The sequence below is a fragment of the Anabrus simplex genome, chromosome X, assembly GCF_040414725.1.
Source record: "Anabrus simplex isolate iqAnaSimp1 chromosome X, ASM4041472v1, whole genome shotgun sequence".
In the NCBI taxonomy this organism is placed as follows: domain Eukaryota; kingdom Metazoa; phylum Arthropoda; class Insecta; order Orthoptera; family Tettigoniidae; genus Anabrus; species Anabrus simplex.
In genome coordinates, this window is record NC_090279.1 from 146,715,332 (window position 1) to 146,738,093 (window position 22,762).

Consider the following 22,762-nt stretch of genomic DNA (forward strand, 5'->3'; position numbering starts at 1 on the left):
CTGCATGTCTTATATTTCCTTATAATTTCTAATTAGTCAAGATCAGGCATGGGCTTCAGTGTGTTAGTCATTGTTTAATCATAGGATATAAACTTAATGGTTTTGATTCGTATTGAATTGTAATTATAAATATATAATGTATAATAATATATATGTAATTATTTATAATTATAATTATAAGATTTTATAATTATTATTGTCATTGTTTAATAATCATATGGGAATGGCTTTCAAACTATGTCCTGTAACTTATAAATTCAAATCCATATCTATCCAATCAAAATTAAAACATTATTGTACAGTGGTCAGAGCACAGTGTCCGTATGTGGCAGAAACCATGAGGAGGGTAACGGACTCAGTCATTAAAAAAAAGAGGAAAGAAGTTTCCTTAAGAAAATCTTAGGTCCAAAGAAGTCACTAGATTCACAACCCATGTTCCAATCGAGACTGAATCGAGAACTTTCTAAAAAAACTGAGAAGAAAACAACCACTACGAGGAAAAGAAGATTATCATTTTATGAGCACATTAAGGGGATGAATCCAAAGAAACTGGCACATAGGATACTTAATCCACAAGAAAAGTGGAAGGCATAACCTTTATGGCTTAAGGAGGTTCACAAGGACTTGGAAGAAGTGGAGATCCAGGAAGAGGATATACAGGAAAGAACAACCTTTAGGAAGAAAATTACGGGAATGAGGGATGCACTGGAGAACTCATCATGGCATGCAACGTTTCGGTTGAAGAACGAAGGAGAAGCGAAAGACTTATGGATATCTGGAAGGAATGCGAAGGAACGGTAACGAGTTTGAGAGATGGAAGATCTGGTTGATTGTGTAAATGTACTCCAAAGATGAACGTAATGAATAAATAATAATGGTAATGATAATAAGTGGAAGCAGTGTCACTCTAGGCTAGAGACCCAGCGGTTGCCAACCCACTCTTGCAAGTTCAGAGCTCTGGAGGAATTTCCCTTTTCAGTCCTCTTTTACAACAGACAAAGAATTCTTCCGCGTCACCATAAGACCTGTGCCGGTGCGACGTTAAAAAAAAAAGAAGAAGAAGAATTCTTCCATCCCCCACTTACAATGGGTACGATAAGTGAAAAAAGTGCATGATATGTAGATGTTGATTCCCATAGGGAACCTGAAATATTTGTCCCAAATGAGCAAATTTATAATACCAGTATAGTTGGTCCATTATAAATTTTCTATCATCTGGTGGCCAGGCAGGCATACATTTTTGAAAATTGTGACGTGAAAATGATAACTAACATTTATTTGGCATAATAGGATTACAACTTGAAAGCATCTAAGAGTATTTATTTATTCATCTGGCATGTCTGCTTGTGCATCGAGCCGTTATCTACATTATCAGCCATTGTTGGAATTGTTGCCTAACTGTGGAAGTTACCAGGCAAATTTAATTCAGATACCTCATTCCGATTGTTACGCATTTGCTGGACCAATATGATTCGCGGGATTATCGTTTTGATTGCGGCGCGCCTCACGCGGTGCGCGCTTGGAATCATGGGAACTTGCTACTTCCCCTGCTCAGTGTGAGCTCGGACAGTGTGTTCGCTGCTACGATCCAAGATGGCTATGTTAAGTGAAGCTCCTAAGAGGACATCTTGGCGCAAAGGGAGAGTGCTAATAATGGAGAGTGAATCGCCAGGATAAGTACGAGCATGTTAGGGCTATGCCCTTTGTTCCTTTTATATTAATGTGAGCTCCAACCATATTATTACTATTACTTGAAGAAGAAAACTTCGTATTGTGTTACCCGTTACCGGTATGGAAGGTTTTAAATGTGTTGTAAGTTGGATACCCTAACTCCAAGTAAGTACTGGAAATTATAATTAATTGAAGGGATTTCATACAACCAGACATTAAAAGTGAGTAATTTCATCGTGGATTTGACCAACATAATAAACCCACCCTTTCGGCATCGTATAACTTTTGTAACCAAAACCTTGTGTATCACCTTTGGACTGAATCCGTAGGAAAAACAAATAAATGCAATGTAGGGAGGTTATGCATCTATGAGGTGGTATTTTGTGTAAGTGGTTTAATCTTATTGTTTTGTCGTCGTGCTTTATTGCCAACTGTTCTTCATGATGAGGATTATTATTATTATTATTATTATTATTATTATTATTATTATTATTATTATTATTATTATTATTATTATTATTATTTTGATAGTTCATGTTGATGTGAGTTTTTCTCCCTAATTTTCCATCGCTGCTTGTATTTGCCGTCCAATTGTGCCCCTGTTGCATTCGTGGCTGATTTTTTGTATGTGACCGTTATTTGCATTGTTAGGGGCGTTAATTAATGACACCTCATGTATGCATTGTAGCGCAATCCAAAGCCCCCTCAGTTCTAGAGTATGTAAGCCGTGGGCAAACTGATTAACTAAAGCTAACTTAAATTGGTACTAGCACCTCTTGGATAAATTATTATTATAATTTTTAATTCCGTCAAATCTTAAAATTGAAATTTGCTGGTCGATATTTAGGTTAAATTATGCCGATCTTCTTTTGTTGTCTTATCACATTCTATCCATTATTTGTGTTCCTTGCCTTTGTTTTTATTACGTAATGTCATCCCTCCTCTGCGAACCATGTGACCTTGCCGCGGTGGGGAGGCTTGCGTGTCCCAATGATGCAGATAGCCGAGCCGCAGGTGCAACCATATCGGATGGGTATCTGTTGAGAGACCAGACTAACGAATGGTTCATCGAAAGGGCGGTAGCAGCCTTTCGGTAGTTGCAAGGGCGGCAGTCTGGATGATTGCCTGATACGGCCTTGTAATAATACTCAACATGGCTTAGCTGTGTTGATACTGCTACACGGCTGAAAGCAACGGGAAACTACAGCTGTAACTAATTCCCGAGGACATGCAGCTCTCTCTGTATGAATGATGTACTGATGATGGCTTCCTCCCGGGTAAAATATTCCGGAGGTAAACTAGTCCCCCATTCGGATCTCCGGGTGGGGACTACACGAGAGGGGGCGATCATCAGGAAGATGGATACTGACATTCTACGAGTCGGAGCGTGGAATGTTAGAAGTTTGAATCGTTGTGGTAGGTTAGAGAATCTGAAAAGGGAGATGGATAGGCTAAAGTTAGATGTAGTTGGCATAAGTGAAGTGCGTTGGCAGGAAGAACAAGATTTTTGGTCAGGCGACTACCGAATCATCAACACAAAATCAAACAGAGGAAATGCAGGAGTTGGTTTAATAATGAATAAGAAAATAGGGCAGCGGGTAAGCTACTACGACCAGCATAGTGAAAGGATTATTGTCGTCAAGATAGACACCAAACCAATGCCCACCACAATAGTGCAGGTCTATATGCCTACTAGTTCAGCGGATGATGAAGAAATCGAAAGAATATATGAGGAGATAGAAGATTTAATACAATATGTAAAAGGTGACGAGAATCTAATTGTGATGGGAGACTGGAATGCAGTGGTAGGCCAAGGAGGAGAAGGTAGTACAGTAGGAGAATTTGGATTGGGACAAAGGAACGAAAGAGGAAGTCGTCTGGTTGAATTCTGCACTGATCATAATTTAGTCCTTGCCAATACTTGGTTCAAACACCACAAACGACGGCTGTATACGTGGACGAGACCTGGAGACACTGGAAGGTATCAAATAGACTTCATTATGATTAGGCAGAGATTCAGAAACCAGGTGTTGGATTGCAAAACTTTCCCAGGAGCAGACGTGGACTCTGACCACAACTTGTTGGTCATGAAATGCCATCTGAAGTTGAAGAAATTGAAGAAAGGAAAGAATGCAAAAAGATGGGATCTAGACAAGTTGAAAGAAAAGAATGTGAGGGATTGTTTCAAGGAACATGTTGCACAAGGACTAAATGAAAAGGCTGAAGGAAACACTGTAGAGGAAGAGTGGGGAGTCATGAAAAATGAAGTCAGTAGGGCTGCTGAAGAAATGTTAGGAAGGAAGAAAAGATCAACTAAGAATCAGTGGATAACTCAGGAGATACTAGACCTGATTGATGAACGACGAAAATACAAGAATGCTAGAAATGAAGAGGGCAGAAAAGAATACAGGCGATTAAAGAATGAAGTGGATAGAAAGTGCAAGGTAGCTAAGGAGGAATGGCTGAAGGAGAAATGCAAGGATGTCGAAGGCTGTATGGTCCTGGGAAAGGTAGATGCTGCATACAGGAAAATCAAGGAAACCTTTGGAGAAAGGAAATCTAGGTGTATGAATATTAAGAGCTCAGATGGAAAACCACTTCTAGGGAAAGAAGACAAGGCAGAAAGATGGCAGGAGCATATCCAACAGTTGTATCAAGGTAAAGATGTAGATAATTTGGTTCTGGAACATGAAGAGGCTTTTGATGCTGATGAAATTGGAGACCCAATTTTGAGGTCAGAGTTTGACAGAGCTGTGAGTGACCTCAATAGGAACAAGGCACCTGGAATTGATGACATTCCTTCTGAATTACTGACTGCCTTAGGAGAAACCAGCATGGCAAGGTTATTTCATTTAGTGTGCAAGATGTATGAGACAGGAGAAGTCCCATCCGATTTTCGGAAGAATGTTGTTATACCTATTCCCAAGAAAGCCGGTGCTGACAGGTGTGAAAACTACCGCACCATTAGTTTAGTATCTCATGCCTGCAAAATTTTAACACGTATTATTTACAGAAGAATGGAAAAACAAGTTGAAGCTGAGTTGGGAGAAGATCAATTTGGTTTCAGAAGAAATGTAGGAACACGTGAAGCTATCCTGACTTTACGTCTGATCTTAGAGGATCGAATCAAGAAGGACAAGCCCACGTACATGGCATTCGTAGATCTAGAAAAGGCATTCGATAATGTTGATTGGACCAAGCTATTTATGATTCTGAAGATGATAGGGATCAGATACCGAGAACGAAGAATTATCTACAATCTGTATAAAAATCAGTCTGCAGTGATAAGAATCGAGGGCTTTGAAAAAGAAGCAGCAATGCAGAAAGGAGTGAGACAAGGCTGCAGTTTGTCCCCTCTCCTTTTCAATGTTTACATAGAACAGGCAGTAAAGGAAATCAAAGAGAAATTTGGAAAGGGAATCACAGTCCAAGGAGAAGAAATCAAAACCTTGCGATTTGCCGATGATATTGTTATTTTATCTGAGACTGCAGAAGATCTTGAGAAGTTGCTGAATGGTATGGATGAAGTCTTGGGTAAGGAGTACCAGATGAAAATAAATAAGTCCAAAACAAAAGTAATGGAGTGCAGTCGAACGAAGGCAGGTGATGCCGGAAATATTAGATTAGGAAATGAAGTGTTAAAGGAAGTAGATGAATATTGTTACCTGGGTAGTAAAATAACTAACGATGACAGAAGTAAGGAGGACATAAAATGCAGACTAGCGCAAGCAAGGAAGTGCTTTCTTAAGAAAAGAAATTTGCTCACTTCAAACATTGATATCGGAATTAGAAAGATGTTTTTGAAGACTTTCGTGTGGAGCGTGGCATTATATGGAAGTGAAACATGGACGATAACTGGCTCAGAAAGAAAGAGAATAGAAGCTTTTGAATTGTGGTGTTACAGAAGAATGCTGAAGGTGAGATGGATAGATCGAATCACGAATGAAGAGATACTGAATCGAATTGGTGAGAGGAGATCAATTTGGCTAAATTTGACGAGAAGAAGAGATAGAATGATAGGACACATCTTAAGACACCCAGGACTTGTTCAGTTGGTTTTTGAAGGAAGTGTAGGGGGTAAGAACGGTAGGGGTAGACCAAGGTATGAATATGACAAGCAGATTAGAGCAGATGTAGGATGCAATAGTTACGTAGAAATGAAAAGGTTAGCACAGGATAGGGTGGCATGGAGAGCTGCATCAAACCAGTCTATGGACTGATGACTCAAACAACAACAATGTCATCCCTTCTTATCTAATCTGATGGACACCTCTAATTTTGGTGGCTTTGATGACTATTACTGGATGATTGCTTGGCATCGGTAACTGGTAGCTCCTAGGGTGTGCTTCCGTGTTCTATTATTATATTGTGAGGAACGTTAATTGTAATTTTCCTTTTATTACTTCATTTAGTTGGGATAGCTGACTGCTATATTTCATTGTGTTTTCATCTTGTTCGGTTATTTTGTGTAATTTTTATTCGCGGTTGGAGCCACTATTTTTCCTTTTTCGTGTGTCCTTGTGTGTGACTTGTAATTAACTATTTTAGTAGTGTAGCAAATTTCAATTTTAAGCTATATTTGTAGTTGAGGGCCCGTATACTGATGATCATCAATCTAAAATAATAATGAATTTCTATATCCTAATTTCCTAGTGTTTATCATTTAAATTATATGAAAAGGTTGCAACCTATTTTAATTTTAATATTTTCTTTCCATATTTTAAGTAAATGTTATTGAGAACTTTATCCAATTATATCTGTCTTGAATATTTCAGTATTTATTTGAGGAAGCCTATCTTGCTAGCAGTTTCATTTTACCTTAATTTAAATTCATTATAAAATTGTGTTTCACCTTTGAGTTTTAATTGCGTTATGGTTTTTTTTCTAAAAAAAAAAAAAGGAATATATGTAAATTTAACTGTTTTCAAGCTATCTTAAATTTTCATATTTATTTATTTATTTAGTAAAATTTCTTCATTTTAAATTTAATCTGGTCTCTTATTTGGTAGTTAGTAATATTGACCTGGCAACCTGTCAACCGTTAATGATAAGATCCTGCCCTTTCATTCATGCCTTGCCCTCCACGCTTCATGTTTTGTGCTACTGCCCTCATGGTAAGTATTGTGTTTGTTTTCGTTTTGTTGTTTTGTGCATTTCTTGGTAAGGTTGCAAAAATGATACAAAGTCTCTCATAGTGAATTGGCACTGCCAGTGGCTCCAAGTAGCCTATGCAGTGGCCTCTGCAGTATGCACTAGCCAGGTATCTTGGTAGGTGTGCTATTTACCAACTGATGAGCCCAACTTAGCACACTGGGACGAAACGCTGGCAACCAGGAATGACAAACCGGATAATTTATAACGTCCAATAATGGACCAACTATATTGTTATTCTAAAAAACTTTGATCTTGTTAAGAAATTTAGAGAATTGGCAGATTGTAGGTTCTTTTTTTCTAATGTACCAATGGTCCTATTTAGAATGAAATTATACGGAGCCAATCATCTGAGGCCAGTTGGGGTTTCAAGCTTTTATGTCAAAATGCTGCCTTGGTCTTCAAACCGATCGCAGAGATTGCTCGGAGCATCATCCTGGCCTCGGCCACTCTGTCTCCCATACCTGCCATGGCTGCTGAGCTGGGAATCTCGCTGCCTAACGCTATGAGCTCTGATCATGTGGTGCCAGATGAACAGGTAAGACTTCCTTCTATACATTTAGTATTCGGTGTAAACGAAAGGAATAACATTCTGTAGAATAAGTGAAATGTACACTGCTCACATTGTCAAGAAGAAAGTGCATGATTGTATCTCTGTTCAAGTCGTGGTGGTGCAGTGATCCCTCCAGAAATTTTCATCACCTGGGTGGCAGGAATAAGTAGGTGGGTGGGGGAAATACTACGTAAGAATTGAAAATAACATTTCAGTTTTTTCCCCTCAGGGCATTGACAATAATATCAGACAGGTATATATTAACTGCAAAATTGAATTATGTTAGTGTTATTATCACGAAAAAGACATAACAGAGTATCTAGTGTTTTAATGCTCCTTTGTAATCACGCACCAAACTCGATAGCTACAGTCGCTTGAGTGCAGCCATTATCCAGTACTCGGAAGATAGTGGGCTCGAACCCCACTGTCGGCAGCCCTAAATATGGTTTTCCATGGTTTCCCATTTTCACACCAGGCAAATGATGGGGCTGTACCTTAGTTAAGGCCAAAGCCGCTTCCTTCCCACTCCTAGCCCTTTCTTGTCCCATCGTCGCCTCAAGACTTATCTGTGTCGGTAAACAAATTGTAAAAAAAAAAAAAAAAAAATACGCGGAACACAGAGGCTTGCTATCGTGACCATCGATTGAGTGATTCCACTCTAATCCAGACTGCTCGTTCACGACACTGCGTGATAGTCCAGCTGAATATTTAAACTCTGATGTAATTGATGCAATTATGCTGACAATAATGAAGATTTATGATTTAAATAAGAAGCTTTGCAGTATTTACATTTTAATTTGGAGCACCCAAAGACTCAAATATGTATTAATATTATGTAACTAGCACACATCTAGATTATGTTATCCAGGTGGTGTGAAAAAACGGCAGGTTTCTAGGGAGAACACTGTGGTGGTTATTGTTTTGACTCTTTCCACTCTGATCTCGATACTGTGGAGATAAGCGACATGTTCCTGCAGCTCTGATGTTGACAGTAAGATGACACCATACTTTTCTGTTATTTGGTGCTATCTGTTGGTCAATTTGTGAACCCTTTATTTTTCATGTTCTTCCTTCTAGTAGTTCTCGAGAGAATGTGTTCCATTGTTCCAGCTTTTATGTGTTAAAAAAAAAACAATAACAGTAACAATAATAATAATAATAATAATAATAATGGCATTTGACCTCTGAAGACGCGAACTGTGCTTCTGTGAGAATTCGACCCTGTTTAGAATGAAAATAACATTGAAAGCAACAAAAACACTCATTCTCTGAGCCAGAGGAAATAATCAATTAAGGTTATAATCCCTCATCCAGTTGGAAATCGAACCTGGGAGCCCTTGGATCGAACGCCAGCATGCTAACCGAAAGACCAGCACCAGGCCCCACGAGAGGCCATGTGCCATTAACATTATTATTATTATTATTATTATTATTATTATTATTATTATTATTATTATTATTATTATTATTATTATTATTATTATTATTATTAATATGCCTTTGCTGGCGGGACCTAGTGTTTACAGTGCACTACGTCTTCTGGTATGGGCTAGAGCAATCTTGTTACTTTCATTGATCTGTCTCAGCTTTATCCTTGGCTTTGACAAAATGAAAGTGACTGAGGTATGAGTGATGCTAGTAATGCCATTCCTTCTGCAGCCAGTCCCTGCTATGAATGGTGTGAAAATATTGCTCATAGGGTAGGTTGTTGCATGCATTTCAGTGGGCTTGGCAGACTGATATGTAATAGCAACTTCTGGCTCGGTGAGGAAAGCAACGGGAAACTACCTCACTCCTCATTTCCCTAGTACGCCTCTTCAGTGATGCCTAGGCTATCTATGACAGCTGATGGCGGAGCTGTTGAGGATCCAACCAGCCTTCGGGCCGAGGACTAAACGTACATTATTATTATTATTATTATTATTATTATTATTATTATTATTTTGCTGAATATGTACAATCATTGCCTGCAAACGGGTGTTTTTAGTCCCCGATGGAAAATGGCTCGTTTGGTTCTGATCAGCAAAAGAAAACTTGGTGGTTATAGACCTTTATGTATGCTGGACACAGCTGGAAAAGGCCTGGAGAAACTTCTGCAGCCCAGAATCCTCTCAGCAGTTCAACTAGCAGGGGATCTATCTGTTTGCCAACATGGATTTCGGAGAGGACACTGGACGCTAAATGCAGTGTGGGAGGTGGTGAATACAGCAGAAAGGGCACAAACGGGCAACCATCATTCCCGTAAATTGACACTTCTTGTGACCCTGGATGTGAAGAATGCCTTCAATTCGGCAAGATGGAGCGACATGTTGGTAGCTCTTGAAGAAACTTTCAAGCTACCACAATATCTTATGCGCATAATGAGAGATTACTTCAAAGATCGCACTCTGTTGTATGATACAGAAGATGGAGAAAAGACAAAGCGTCTGACGGCTGGTGCAGCGCAGGAATCGATCCTTGGTCCAGATCTTTGGAACATAATGTATGATGGCTTGTTACGTTTGGAGATGCCAGAGGACACAAAGCTTGTGGGCTACGCTGATGATGTGGCCGCCTTGATAGTAGCTCGTAATGTTGAAATGGCTCAAATTAAACTGAACCAGGTATTGCGGCGCATAAAAGAATGGATGATGAGCCACAGTCTAACATTAGCCGAACACAAAACGGACATAGTTCTTCTGACGAGGAAAAGGATCGAAACTCTTGTACCAATGACTGTTGGAGAGTTAGTGATAGAAACATCTGCGAGCACAAAATATCTAGGAGTGACACTTGACTCCAAGCTCACATTCTGGACTCATATTCAGAGAGTGACAGACAAGGCAGTAAAATACATGACATTACAAGATTATTTTGTGCATCTACAGAATGGTTGTTATTGAAGCTATGTAATATAGAGAGAGACTTTCATAGGTGGTTAAATGAAGAAGTTATATCATGTTCAAGATCATCCTTTCACATCTCTACACAGTATTTAAAATACAACTCTTCTCAGAAGAACTCTTAAGGTTTCACCTTACTCTTTCCTGCCTGCTGGCTCTTTAGAAATGTGTGCGCGTGCGTTTTTATATTCAGGTATCATTCAAGGCAAATATTTTCGCACTGCAAGTTGTATGGTTAAGCTCATTTTTAATATGCATTACGATGCATTTGTTTCTACATTCGGCCCTGTTTTCATCTCCTCGTAAGATGTGTATTGTTTAATGTAACACCTTGTGTTAAAAATTGGGTTAAATGAAGGAGTTATATCATGTTCATAATCATGCTTTCACGTCTCTGCACAATATTTAAAATGAAATTTACCGTTGGTCTTTATAGCTATTGTTGAAAGTGAAGGAGAATTTCCTGTTGTGTATGTTTATCAGGAACTCAAGGGAGACTTCATTAGCTAGTCGGAACATTGAAAGTATGATGAACTCTTCTCAGAAGAACTCTTAAGGTTTCACCTTACTTTTTCCTGCCTGCTGGCTCTTTAGAAGTGTGTGCGCGTGCGTCTTTTATTCAAGAATCTTTCAAATTCAAATATTTTCGCACTGCAAGTTATGTGTTTAAGCTTATTTTTAATATGTACAACTTTTGCTCTCTCAACGGTGCATGTGTTTCTACATTCGTCCCTGTTTTTATCTCCTCGTGAGATATATTATTTAATGTAACACCTAGTGTAAAAAATGGGTTAAATGAAAGGAGTTACATCACGTTCAAGATCATGCTTTCACGTCTTTGAAAACTGAAATTTACCGTTGGTCTTTATAGCTATTGTTGAGAGTGAAGGAGAATTTCCTGTTGTGTATGTTTATCAGGAACTCAAGGGAGACTTCATTATTTAATCGGAACATAGAAAAATGATGAACTCTTCTCAGAAGATCTCTTAAGGTTTCACTTTACTTTGTCCTGCCTGCTGGCTCTTCAGAAATGTGTGCGCGTGTGTTTTATACTCAGGAATCATTCAAGAAGAATATTTTCGCACTGCAAGATGTGTGGTTAAGGTTATTTTTTAACATGTATAACTTTTGCTTTCTCAACGATTCATTTGTTTCTATATTCATCCATGTTTTTATCTCCTTGCAAGATTTGTATTGTTTAATGTAACACCTTGTGTAATATGAATGCCTACACACTGGCCTATTTTCCCATTTTTTGGCTGATGATGACGCCAACACAGCGTCGAAACTAGTCCCAAGTGCAAATACATGTTATAAATAAACCTATAACATTTTTGTATTGAAAAGGTGGAACCTTTCTAGTTTTTCCTATCTTCCAAAATGCATGACTGCACTTAGCAGACTAATGGGAAATATTAAAGGTCCGAAATCCAGTAAACGACGTCTTCTCATGTCGACGGTTCAGTCAGTGCTTCTATGTGGTTCTGAAATCTGGGCTGAATCCTTGAGATTTGCTTGGTATCGGAGAAGGATAGCTGCCGTACAACGGAGAGCGGCTTTACGTATTGCATGTGCATACCGCACTGTTTCCGAACCGGCTATCCTCACGGTGGTAGCAATAGCCCCAATAGACCTACTCGCATTGGAGCGGCATGAAATCTGGCGTACCAAAGGAGAGCTGGAAAAGAAATGTGCAAAGAAGCGCGCCTTCAGTCAACTGATGAGGCGATGGCAACTCAGATGGGAAAGTGACCCTCGAGGCAAATGGACCAAGCGACTGATACCACGCTTGGATATCTGGGTTGAAAGGGCCCATGGTGAAGTAAATTACTACCTCTCGCAGCTTCTAACAGGACATGGATATTTCTGGAAATTCTTGCATAAAGTGGGCAGAGCGAGTGACGCAACATGCATATACTGCGATGATATTGATGACGTATATCACACCTTTTTTGTATGCGGCCATTGGACAATTCAGAGAAGATGTGTGGAAACTGAACTAGGAGAATTGACAACAGATAATGTTATTTCGGTGATGCTGCGAAACCAGGAATCCTGGGATCACGTGGCAGTAAATGTGGAGGATATCCTTCGTCAGAAGGAGAAGGATTTGGAAGCATACGAACATTCATAAAGGAGAAATGAAGAAAGAAGACGTCTGAAAGACAAAGCACGATATCACCCTGAAGTAATGCGAGAGCGGTTCTGGGGTGATGGCTCACATCGTGGGAAAAGGGTGTGTGGTTTTTAGTGGGTAAGAATCCCACACACTTGTGGAGTGCGGACCCTTCACAAGTGTCTTTTTGAAGATTTTCCAGAATCCCTCGTAAAAATTTTTTTAATTATTATTATTATTATTATTATTATTATTATTATTATTATTATTATTATGAGTTCTTTATGTCAGACTTAATTTCTGTTACTCAAATGTCATGGCGTACAGCTTTTAGTGGCGGGAGTGTCCGAGGACAAGTTCGGCTTGCCAGGTGCAGGTCGTTTTATTTGACACCAACCCTGCGCATCGTGATGAGGATGAAATGTTGAAGACGACACACATACACCCCCCCAGCCCTTGTGCCAGCGGAATTAACCAATTATGCTTAAAATTCCCGACCCTGCTGGAAATTGAATCCAAGCCCCCTGTGATCTAAGGCCAGCATGCTAACCATTTAGCCATGGAGCCGGACCTCCAAATTATTGTTATAAGTTGATCTTAAGAACAAAACAGATATGATTAAGATACTTCAAGACACATACACCAGGTTACAGACCAAGATTAATAAAAAGTTGAATTGAAGGTTGTCTCTTTCAGATTGAAGAAATACAGGGCTGATAGAAAAGCAAAAAATCCTCTGTATACTCGACTAGAGTGGTCCAATGTAGGCCATGAAAATGAAAATCCTCAGCCTGTTTCCAGTCATTCGACCGGGTGAGGAATGGAATGAATGAAACCCCCATCTAGCGGCAAGGATAGGAATCGGGCCGGCTGCCGAAGCCTGCTGCACTCCTCTGGTGCAATGATTAATGACTGAGAGATAAAATGAAATGAAATTGGTTGCTGGAATGAAAGATGACAGGGAAAACTGGAGTACCCGGTGAAAAACCTGTCCCACCCCCTCTTTGTCCAGCAAAAATCATACATTGGGTGAACGGGATTTGAACCACAGAACCCAGCGGTGAGAGGCTGCTGCCTTAGCTACAGAGGCTCTAATGTAGGCCATAAAATGTAAAATAAATAGTTGTTGTTATTATTATTGCAAACAAACTGATCATTTTAATTACATAGTGTATACTGTGTTCACAGATGTGGATAGGCTGCATCAGTCACGGTCCCACTGGAGAGTATCTGAGTAGCAGCTATCAACGTTCTCGTCAACCTGAGTACATAGACGAGGTGGGGCGGATAGTGCTGGACGTGTGTCAGCGCGTTCCTTATGGTGTATTAGTCTTCGTCACAGCCTACTGGTTGCTCGAGACCATGGTATCTCGGTAAGTTGTGCTGCACTCTGGCCGAAATTGTAAAAGAAATAGTGAAAGAGGCTTGAAGTTGAACAAGAAAATAATGGCAGCTAGAAACTATGAGAGTAGTATAATTGGACAGTTCGGCGGCCACCTCCACCTCAGGCTCCCAGTGGCCACCTCCACCTCCACCTCAGCCAGAGGCCTCCCAGTGGCCACCTCCACCTCCACCTCAGCCAGAGGCCTCCCAGATGCCTCCTCCACCTCCCGCGGGAAATTTGAATTTGTAAACAAAGCCACGTGCTTTTTGACAGCTGTCATCGACAACAACGCATCGCAAACCTCAGTACTGCCATCTTGACGGGCCTAAACCTCACTAGTGCCAACTTAACCTCACTAGCGTGAGGTAAACAAAGCCACGTGTTTTTTGACAGCCACGTGCTTTTTGACAGATTTGTAAACAAAGCCACGTGCTTTTTGACAGCTGTCATCGACAACAACGCATCGCAAACCTCAGTACTGCCATCTTGACGGGCCTAAACCTCACTAGTGCCAACTTAACCTCACTAGCGTGAGGTAAACAAAGCCACGTGCTTTTTGACAGCCACGTGCTTTTTGACAGATTTGTAAACAAAGCCACGTGCTTTTTGACAGCTCGCATCAACAACAACGCATAGCAAACCTCAGTACTACCATCTTGACGGGCCTAAACCTTAGTGGTACCAACTTAACCTAACTAGCATGAGGTAAACAAAGCCACGTGCTTTTTGACAGCCACGTGCTTTTTTGACAGCTGTCATCCGCCATCTTTAAACTACAGAGCCCCGTGCTGCCCTCTTTCGTCACCTGTCATCGGCAGTGCTGCCATCTTGACGGGCCTAAACCTTAGTGCCACCAACTTAACCTCACTAGCTCGAGATAAACAAATCCACGTGCTTTTTGACAGCTACGTGCTTTTTTGATAGCTGTCATCCGCCATCTTTGAGCACAGTGCTGCCCTCTTTAGCTACTTACCTTTGAAATGTGGTGGCGGATAATTTGAAAAATGCTTTTCGACAAGCAGCCATCTTTAATCCAGAGAGAACAGTGCTGCCCTCTATGTGGTGGCGGCAAATTGAAAAATTCCACGTGCTCTTGTTTGAAAACAAACTCACGTGCTTTTTTGACAGCTGTCATCTGCCATCTTTAATCTATAGAGCACAGTGCTGCCCTCTTTAGTTTGAAATGTGGTGGCGGTAAATTCCACGTGCTCTTGTTTGGAAACAAAGCCATGTGCTTTTTGACAGTTGTCATCCGCCATCTTTAATCAACAGAGCACCGTGCTGCTATCATGCGGGCAATTTCATCACCTATCACCCGCCATCTTTAATCTACAGAACACCGTGCTGCCCTCTTTATGGCTACTACCTTAAGCATGTAGTAGCGGGCAATTTGAAAAGTTCTGTTAGCTATCATCCACCATCTTTAATCAAGAGAGCACCGTGCTGCCATCTTTAGTTGAAATGTGGTGGCGGCAAATTCCACGTGCTCTTGTTTGGAAACAAAGCCATGTGCTTTTTTGACAGCTGTCATCCGCCATCTTTAATCAACAGAGCACCGTGCTGCTATCATGCGGGCAATTTCATCACCTATCACCCGCCATCTTTAATCTACAGAACACCGTGCTGCCCTCTTTATGGCTACTACCTTAAGCATGTAGTAGCGGGCAATTTGAAAAGTTCTGTTAGCTATCATCCACCATCTTTAATCAAGAGAGCACCGTGCTGCCATCTTTAGCTAGATACCTTTGAAATGTGGTGGCGGCAAATTGAAAAATTCCACGTGCTCTTGTTTGGAAACAAACTCACGTGCTTTTTTGACAGCTACCATCCGCCATCTTTAATCAACAGAGCATAGTGCTGCCCTCTTTAGTTTGAAATGTGGTGGCGGCAAATTCCACATGCTCTTGTTTGGTAAACATAGCCACGTGCTTTTTTGACAGCTATCATCCGCCATCTTTAATCCAGAGAGCACCGTGCTGCCCTCTTTAGATGTAAATTCGTCACCTGTCATCCGCAGTGCTGCCATATTTAGCTAGATACCTTTGAAATGTGGTGGCGGATAATTTAAAAAGAAAAATTCTACAGCAGCCCTCTCTCGACGCTAATTGCATAAGATGGCGGCTATACATGACTCCTTAAGGGTGCTTACGCAAGATGGCTGCTATACACAGGTTCTTATGAGACGCCCTTGGGATGCTTGCGCAAGATGGTGGTTATACAAGGCTCCTTATGAGACACCCTAGTGATGCTTGCGCAAGATGGCGGTTGCTCTTATGAGGCGGCTTAAGGGTCCTTGCACAAGATGGCTAGAGACGCCCTAAGGATGCTTGCGCAAGATGGCGGACACAAGATGGCGGCTATACACGTCTCCTTATGAGACGCCTTAAGGGTGCTTGCGCAAGATGGCTGCTGCTCTTAGCTTAGAGGCTAACGTGTCGTGCTAGTTCGATTCATTAAATTTAGGGCTTAAATGCAAAATGCTAAATATCTCGAAAGCAGTGCATCGTAGAGCAAAACGGACAAAATTTTTCTACCCAATACCTCGGTTCGCAGTACGAGGATCAAGTAAAATATAGTCTAATGATGAGATCAACGGTTCGGTTCCTACTTAGGCCCTTTGGCATTCGCTCTGTTTTAGCTTGTATTGAAGCAAGTATTCGTAACATGATCAGGTTTAGCTATGGTAGAGAGTATAACGTGCCGTGCAGGTTCGATTCATTAAATTTGGGGCTTAAATGCAAAATGTTAAATATCTCGAAAACGGATAAAATTTTTCTACCTGATACCTAGGTTTGCAGTATCAGGAACATGAAAAAAAACATAGTCTAATGATGAGATCGACGGTTCGATCCTTACTTAGGCCCTTTGGCATTGGCAGCTATCTAATTCTACAAGATGGTGACTATACATAGCTTCTTATGAGACAGCTTAAGAGCGCTTGCACAAGATGGCTGCTGCTCTTATGAGACGCCCTAGGGGTGCTTGCGGGAGGTAGCAGCGACAAGACGGTGACTATACACAGCTGCTTATGATACGGCCTAGAGGTGCTCACACAAGATGGTGGCTGCTCTGATGAAGAAAGTTAGCTTTGCATCGTGCAGGTATCTTTACAGCACTAAACCTCATACCTTTGAAATGTGGTGGCAGGTAATTTGAAAAATTCGACGTGCTTTTTCTTCACAGCAGCTATCTTTAAACAATAGCGGCTATACATAAGCTGTTAAGGCCTCCTCTTATGTCAAGGCATAGCTCTATCGAACAAGTTTAAACCTGCATCGGGATAGCTAGAGTAAGCATGTGCTGCAGTGATGACGTCATTATGCATGTTTAGACTTGCAAATCACTAAAGAAACATAACAAGACTAGAATCGAACACCGCACTCTATGCCGTTAACTTTATCATGTGATCGGAACATTGATTGAAGTGTTTAGAACACTAAATAAGTGATCAAGACTATAATAGAACACTGTACTCGATACAACATGTGTTTAGAACATGTCAGGGGATACCTTTGTTCTAAGAAGATTAGATTACCGCACATTCCTTGGCTAAAGGGCTAATGGGCTAAAGGGCTAGGGCGCCTCTCCTCTCTTTATCCGGGCTTGAGACCGGCTCTACAACTAGAGGCGGAGTTAACACCCTAAGGAAGGGAGAATGTTGGGAAATAATCTATACGAATATAGCTACTCGATCGACTATATACTACAGATGGATGACTTAGGTGAGGGTAAGCGCTTACTTAATAATACCTACACGACGTAATTCATACTCTATTTCAAAAATATCTTCTTTGTACTGTGTGTAACCAGCATCATGATAGGCTCTTAGCAGTTGTAAACGTTTTACGAGTACGTTGGGGTCTTTACAGTAGCTTATATCTACATAGGGTAACAGAGGCTTGTTGTGAACTTTGAGTCTATATGCAGACAGTTGATGTGCAGGGACTTGTTTTGATGTAATACGTGCTTCAGCAGTAGCGTTTCTAGGTACAAACATAACTTGTTTCGATAGCGATGAAGCGTTGAAATTTCCTTCTTCTTTACCTTGCATCTCTTCTTGAGATGTTTGCACTTCGACAGAACGTGTAGTAGGCCTAGGAAATGAAGTAAAATCATCAAGCTGTAATGGCAATGAATTTTCTTCTTCTACTTTCCCTTTACTACTGTTTTGATCAACATCATTATCCTTATTATCATAATCATGATCTTGCCTCTCTTTATCTTGAAGTTTGTGCTCAGTAACAGAACTTGCAGCAGGCCTAGACAGCAAGGGAGAATTAAAAATCTCTCGCAGAGGTGTACTTTTTAAACATAAATCAGTGTTCGCTGGAATATGGTTGAGCTCTTTGTATTTTGTTCCCGATGAAGCTACATTACACGCGGCTTCATGACGTTGAGCGTTGTATGCGTTCTTGAACTCTCTTCTACAATGTTTGCATTGAAAAATCGTCCTACATGATATCTCATGACGTCTCCTGTGATAGCTTCGGGAAAATGCTTTTCCACACTCTTCGCAAATATACCTAGAAATAGGTTTTTCCATGACGGACTTTTATCTTCTGCTAACAGATTCTTCTTTAAATCCACTCGACATTTGTTACTCTCTACTTCGATGATGCGAACAGCTTAGCGATTAATAGTAAACTAACACAAAAGCGTATAACCAAGGTAGCAACAGTAAGGTTTAAGCCCATCAAGATGGCAAGAGTGAGGTTAGCGACGTTCTGCTGTTGGATTTTAAATTCCGCGCTGTAACATGCATAAGGTGGCAGCCTTGAGGTTTACTGCCGTAAAGATAGCAGCAGTGAGGTTAGCGACGCTCTATTGTCCTTCAAAGTGAGGTTAGGGTTCGTCAAGAAGACAGCTGTCAAAAAAGCACGTGGCTATGTTTACCAAACAAGAGCACGTGGTCGTGACATCACGGTCACGTAGTATGCTGCTTCAGCATGCAATGTTCAATGTCTACACCTACGTAGTAAACACTCTGCTATGTTAACAAAATTTTTACTCACAACTATTTTTTATGCTTTAAGTTCGTGCACATAGGTTATGTTAAGATAGCAGCACACGTACAAGCGATGGTCACGTGCTCTAGTAGAAGATGCATGCATTATCAAAAGGTGATACGTACACGCTTTTAAACCTTGCTATTCTTACTGCTACTATGTTCGCAAGATTTTCAAAGATCGCTATTCTTTATGCTTTAAGTTCGTTCGCATAGGTCATGCTAAAGTAGCAGAGCAAACACATGCGAACGTTGTACATTCTAGCGGGATGTGTTTAGTACGATAGTTGATGCATGCAAAATCGATAGGTGTTGTGTACACGCTTTGAAACTTAACTATTCTTCGTGCTTTAAATCCGTGCACATAGTTTATGCTAAGATAGCAGCACACTCTAGCGGGAGAAGTTTAGTACTGTAGTTGATGCATGTATAATCGATAGGCAATGCGTACACGCTTTTGAAACATTGCTATTCTTACTGCTGCTGCTATGTTCACAAGATTTTTATACATCGCTATTCTTTATGCTTTAAATTCATGCGTATAAGTTATACTAAGTTAGCAGCATACTTATAAGGTTGTTGCACGCTCTAGTGGAAAAAGTTTAGTAAGAAAGACGATGCATGCAAAATCGATAGGTGATGTGTACATGCTTTGAACTTGGGTATTTTTGTGCTTTAACTTCGTGCACATAGGTTATGTTAAGATTGCAGCACAATCTAGCACAAGAAGTTTAGTACGATATTTGATGCGTGCAAAATTGACTGGTGTTGTGTACACGCTATTCTTTGTGCTTTAAGTTCACGCACATAGGTAGCAGCACACAATTGCGAACGTTGTACACTCTAGCGGTAGAAGTTTAGTACGATAGTCGATGCATGCAAAATTGATAGGTGATGTGTACACGCTTTGGAGCATAGCTATTCTTTGTGCTTTAACTTTATACACATACGTTAGCAATACACATATGCGATCGTTGTACACTCTGGCGGTAAAAAATAGTCGATGCATGCAAAATGAGTAGGTGATGTGTACACGCTGTTAAACATCGTTATTTTTTGTGCTTTAAGTTTGTGCGTATAGGCTATGCTAAGATAGGAGTACAATCTAGCGGAAGAAGTTCAGGGTGATCTGTACACGCTTTGAAACATGATTATTCTTTGTACTTTAAGTTCATGCACATAGGTTATGCTAAGATAGCAGCACAATCTAGAGGAAGAAGTTTAGTACGAGAGTCGATGCTTGCAAAATCGATAAGTAATATGTACACGCTTTGAAACATGGCTATTCTTTGTACTTTAAGTTCATGGGTATAGGTTATGCTAAGATAGCAGCGCAATCTAGCGCAAGAAGTTTAGTACGAGACTCGATGAATGCGAAATCGATAGGTGATGTGTACACGCTTTGAAACATGGCTATTCTTTGTACTTTAAGTTCATGCTAAGATACCAGCACAATCTACCTGAAGAAGTTCAGTACGAGATTCGATACATGCAAAATCGATAGTTGATGCGTACACGCTTTGAAACATGACTATTCATTGTACTTTAAGGTCATGCGTATAGGTTATGCTAAGATAGCAGCACGATCTAGCGGAAGAAGTTTAGTACGAGAGTCGATGCATGTAAAATCGATAGGTGATGTCTACACGCTTTAAAACATGGCTATTCATACTGCTGCTCTGTTCCTAAGATTTTTAAACATAGCTAATCCTAATGCTGCTCTCAACGACGTAGAGCTAAGGATTGATGAAGTGACCGTGACGTCACGACCACGTGCTCTTGTTTGGTAAACATAGCCACGTGCTTTTTTGACAGCTGTCTTCTTGACGAACCCTAACCTCACTTTGTAGGACAATAGAGCGTCGCTAACCTCACTGCTGCTATCTTTACGGCAGTAAACCTCAAGGCTGCCACCTTATGCATGTTACAGCACGGAATTTAAAATCCAACAGCAGAACGTCGCTAACCTCACTCTTGCCATCTTGATGGGCTTAAACCTTACTGTTGCTACCTTGGTTATACGCTTTTGTGTTAGTTTACTATTAATCGCTAAGCTGTTCGCATCATCGAAGTAGAGAGTAACAAATGTCGAGTGGATTTAAAGAAGAATCTGTTAGCAGAAGATAAAAGTCCGTCATGGAAAAACCTATTTCTAGGTATATTTGCGAAGAGTGTGGAAAAGCATTTTCCCGAAGCTATCACAGGAGACGTCATGAGATATCATGTAGGACGATTTTTCAATGCAAACATTGTAGAAGAGAGTTCAAGAACGCATACAACGCTCAACGTCATGAAGCCGCGTGTAATGTAGCTTCATCGGGAACAAAATACAAAGAGCTCAACCATATTCCAGCGAACACTGATTTATGTTTAAAAAGTACACCTCTGCGAGAGATTTTTAATTCTCCCTTGCTGTCTAGGCCTGCTGCAAGTTCTGTTACTGAGCACAAACTTCAAGATAAAGAGAGGCAAGATCATGATTATGATAATAAGGATAATGATGTTGATCAAAACAGTAGTAAAGGGAAAGTAGAAGAAGAAAATTCATTGCCATTACAGCTTGATGATTTTACTTCATTTCCTAGGCCTACTACACGTTCTGTCGAAGTGCAAACATCTCAAGAAGAGATGCAAGGTAAAGAAGAAGGAAATTTCAACGCTTCATCGCTATCGAAACAAGTTATGTTTGTACCTAGAAACGCTACTGCTGAAGCACGTATTACATCAAAACAAGTCCCTGCACATCAACTGTCTGCATATAGACTCAAAGTTCACAACAAGCCTCTGTTACCCTATGTAGATATAAGCTACTGTAAAGACCCCAACGTACTCGTAAAACGTTTACAACTGCTAAGAGCCTATCATGATGCTGGTTACACACAGTACAAAGAAGATATTTTTGAAATAGAGTATGAATTACGTCGTGTAGGTATTATTAAGTAAGCGCTTACCCTCACCTAAGTCATCCATCTGTAGTATATAGTCGATCGAGTAGCTATATTCGTATAGATTATTTCCCAACATTCTCCCTTCCTTAGGGTGTTAACTCCGCCTCTAGTTGTAGAGCCGGTCTCAAGCCCGGATAAAGAGAGGAGAGGCGCCCTAGCCCATTAGCCCTTTAGCCTATTAGCCCTTTAGCCCATTAGCCCTTTAGCCAAGGAATGTGCGGTAATCTAATCTTCTTAGAACAAAGGTATCCCCTGACATGTTCTAAACACATGTTGTATCGAGTACAGTGTTCTATTATAGTCTTGATCACTTATTTAGTGTTCTAAACACTTCAATCAATGTTCCGATCACATGATAAAGTTAACGGCATAGAGTGCGGTGTTCGATTCTAGTCTTGTTATGTTTCTTTAGTGATTTGCAAGTCTAAACATGCATAATGACGTCATCACTGCAGCACATGCTTACTCTAGCTATCCCGATGCAGGTTTAAACTTGTTCGATAGAGCTATGCCTTGACATAAGAGGAGGCCTTAACAGCTTATGTATAGCCGCTATTGTTTAAAGATAGCTGCTGTGAAGAAAAAGCACGTCGAATTTTTCAAATTACCTGCCACCACATTTCAAAGGTATGAGGTTTAGTGCTGTAAAGATACCTGCACGATGCAAAGCTAACTTTCTTCATCAGAGCAGCCACCATCTTGTGTGAGCACCTCTAGGCCGTATCATAAGCAGCTGTGTATAGTCACCGTCTTGTCGCTGCTACCTCCCGCAAGCACCCCTAGGGCGTCTCATAAGAGCAGCAGCCATCTTGTGCAAGCGCTCTTAAGCTGTCTCATAAGAAGCTATGTATAGTCACCATCTTGTAGAATTAGATAGCTGCCAATGCCAAAGGGCCTAAGTAAGGATCGAACCGTCGATCTCATCATTAGACTATGTTTTTTTTCATGTTCCTGATACTGCAAACCTAGGTATCAGGTAGAAAAATTTTATCCGTTTTCGAGATATTTAACATTTTGCATTTAAGCCCCAAATTTAATGAATCGAACCTGCA

General features: G+C 40.5%; 1 protein-coding gene across 1 annotated transcript in view; it reads left to right on the plus strand.

Moving 5' to 3' along the window:
- LOC136886716 (Fanconi anemia group J protein homolog) overlaps positions 1–22,762 on the plus strand; it is a 139,030-nt gene that overhangs the window by 91,708 nt on the left and 24,560 nt on the right. The window contains exons 11-12 of the mRNA XM_068230927.1: positions 7,148–7,360; positions 13,562–13,746. Of these exons, the coding sequence (XP_068087028.1) occupies positions 7,148–7,360; positions 13,562–13,746 (398 nt within the window). The remainder of the gene's footprint in view (positions 1–7,147; positions 7,361–13,561; positions 13,747–22,762) is intronic.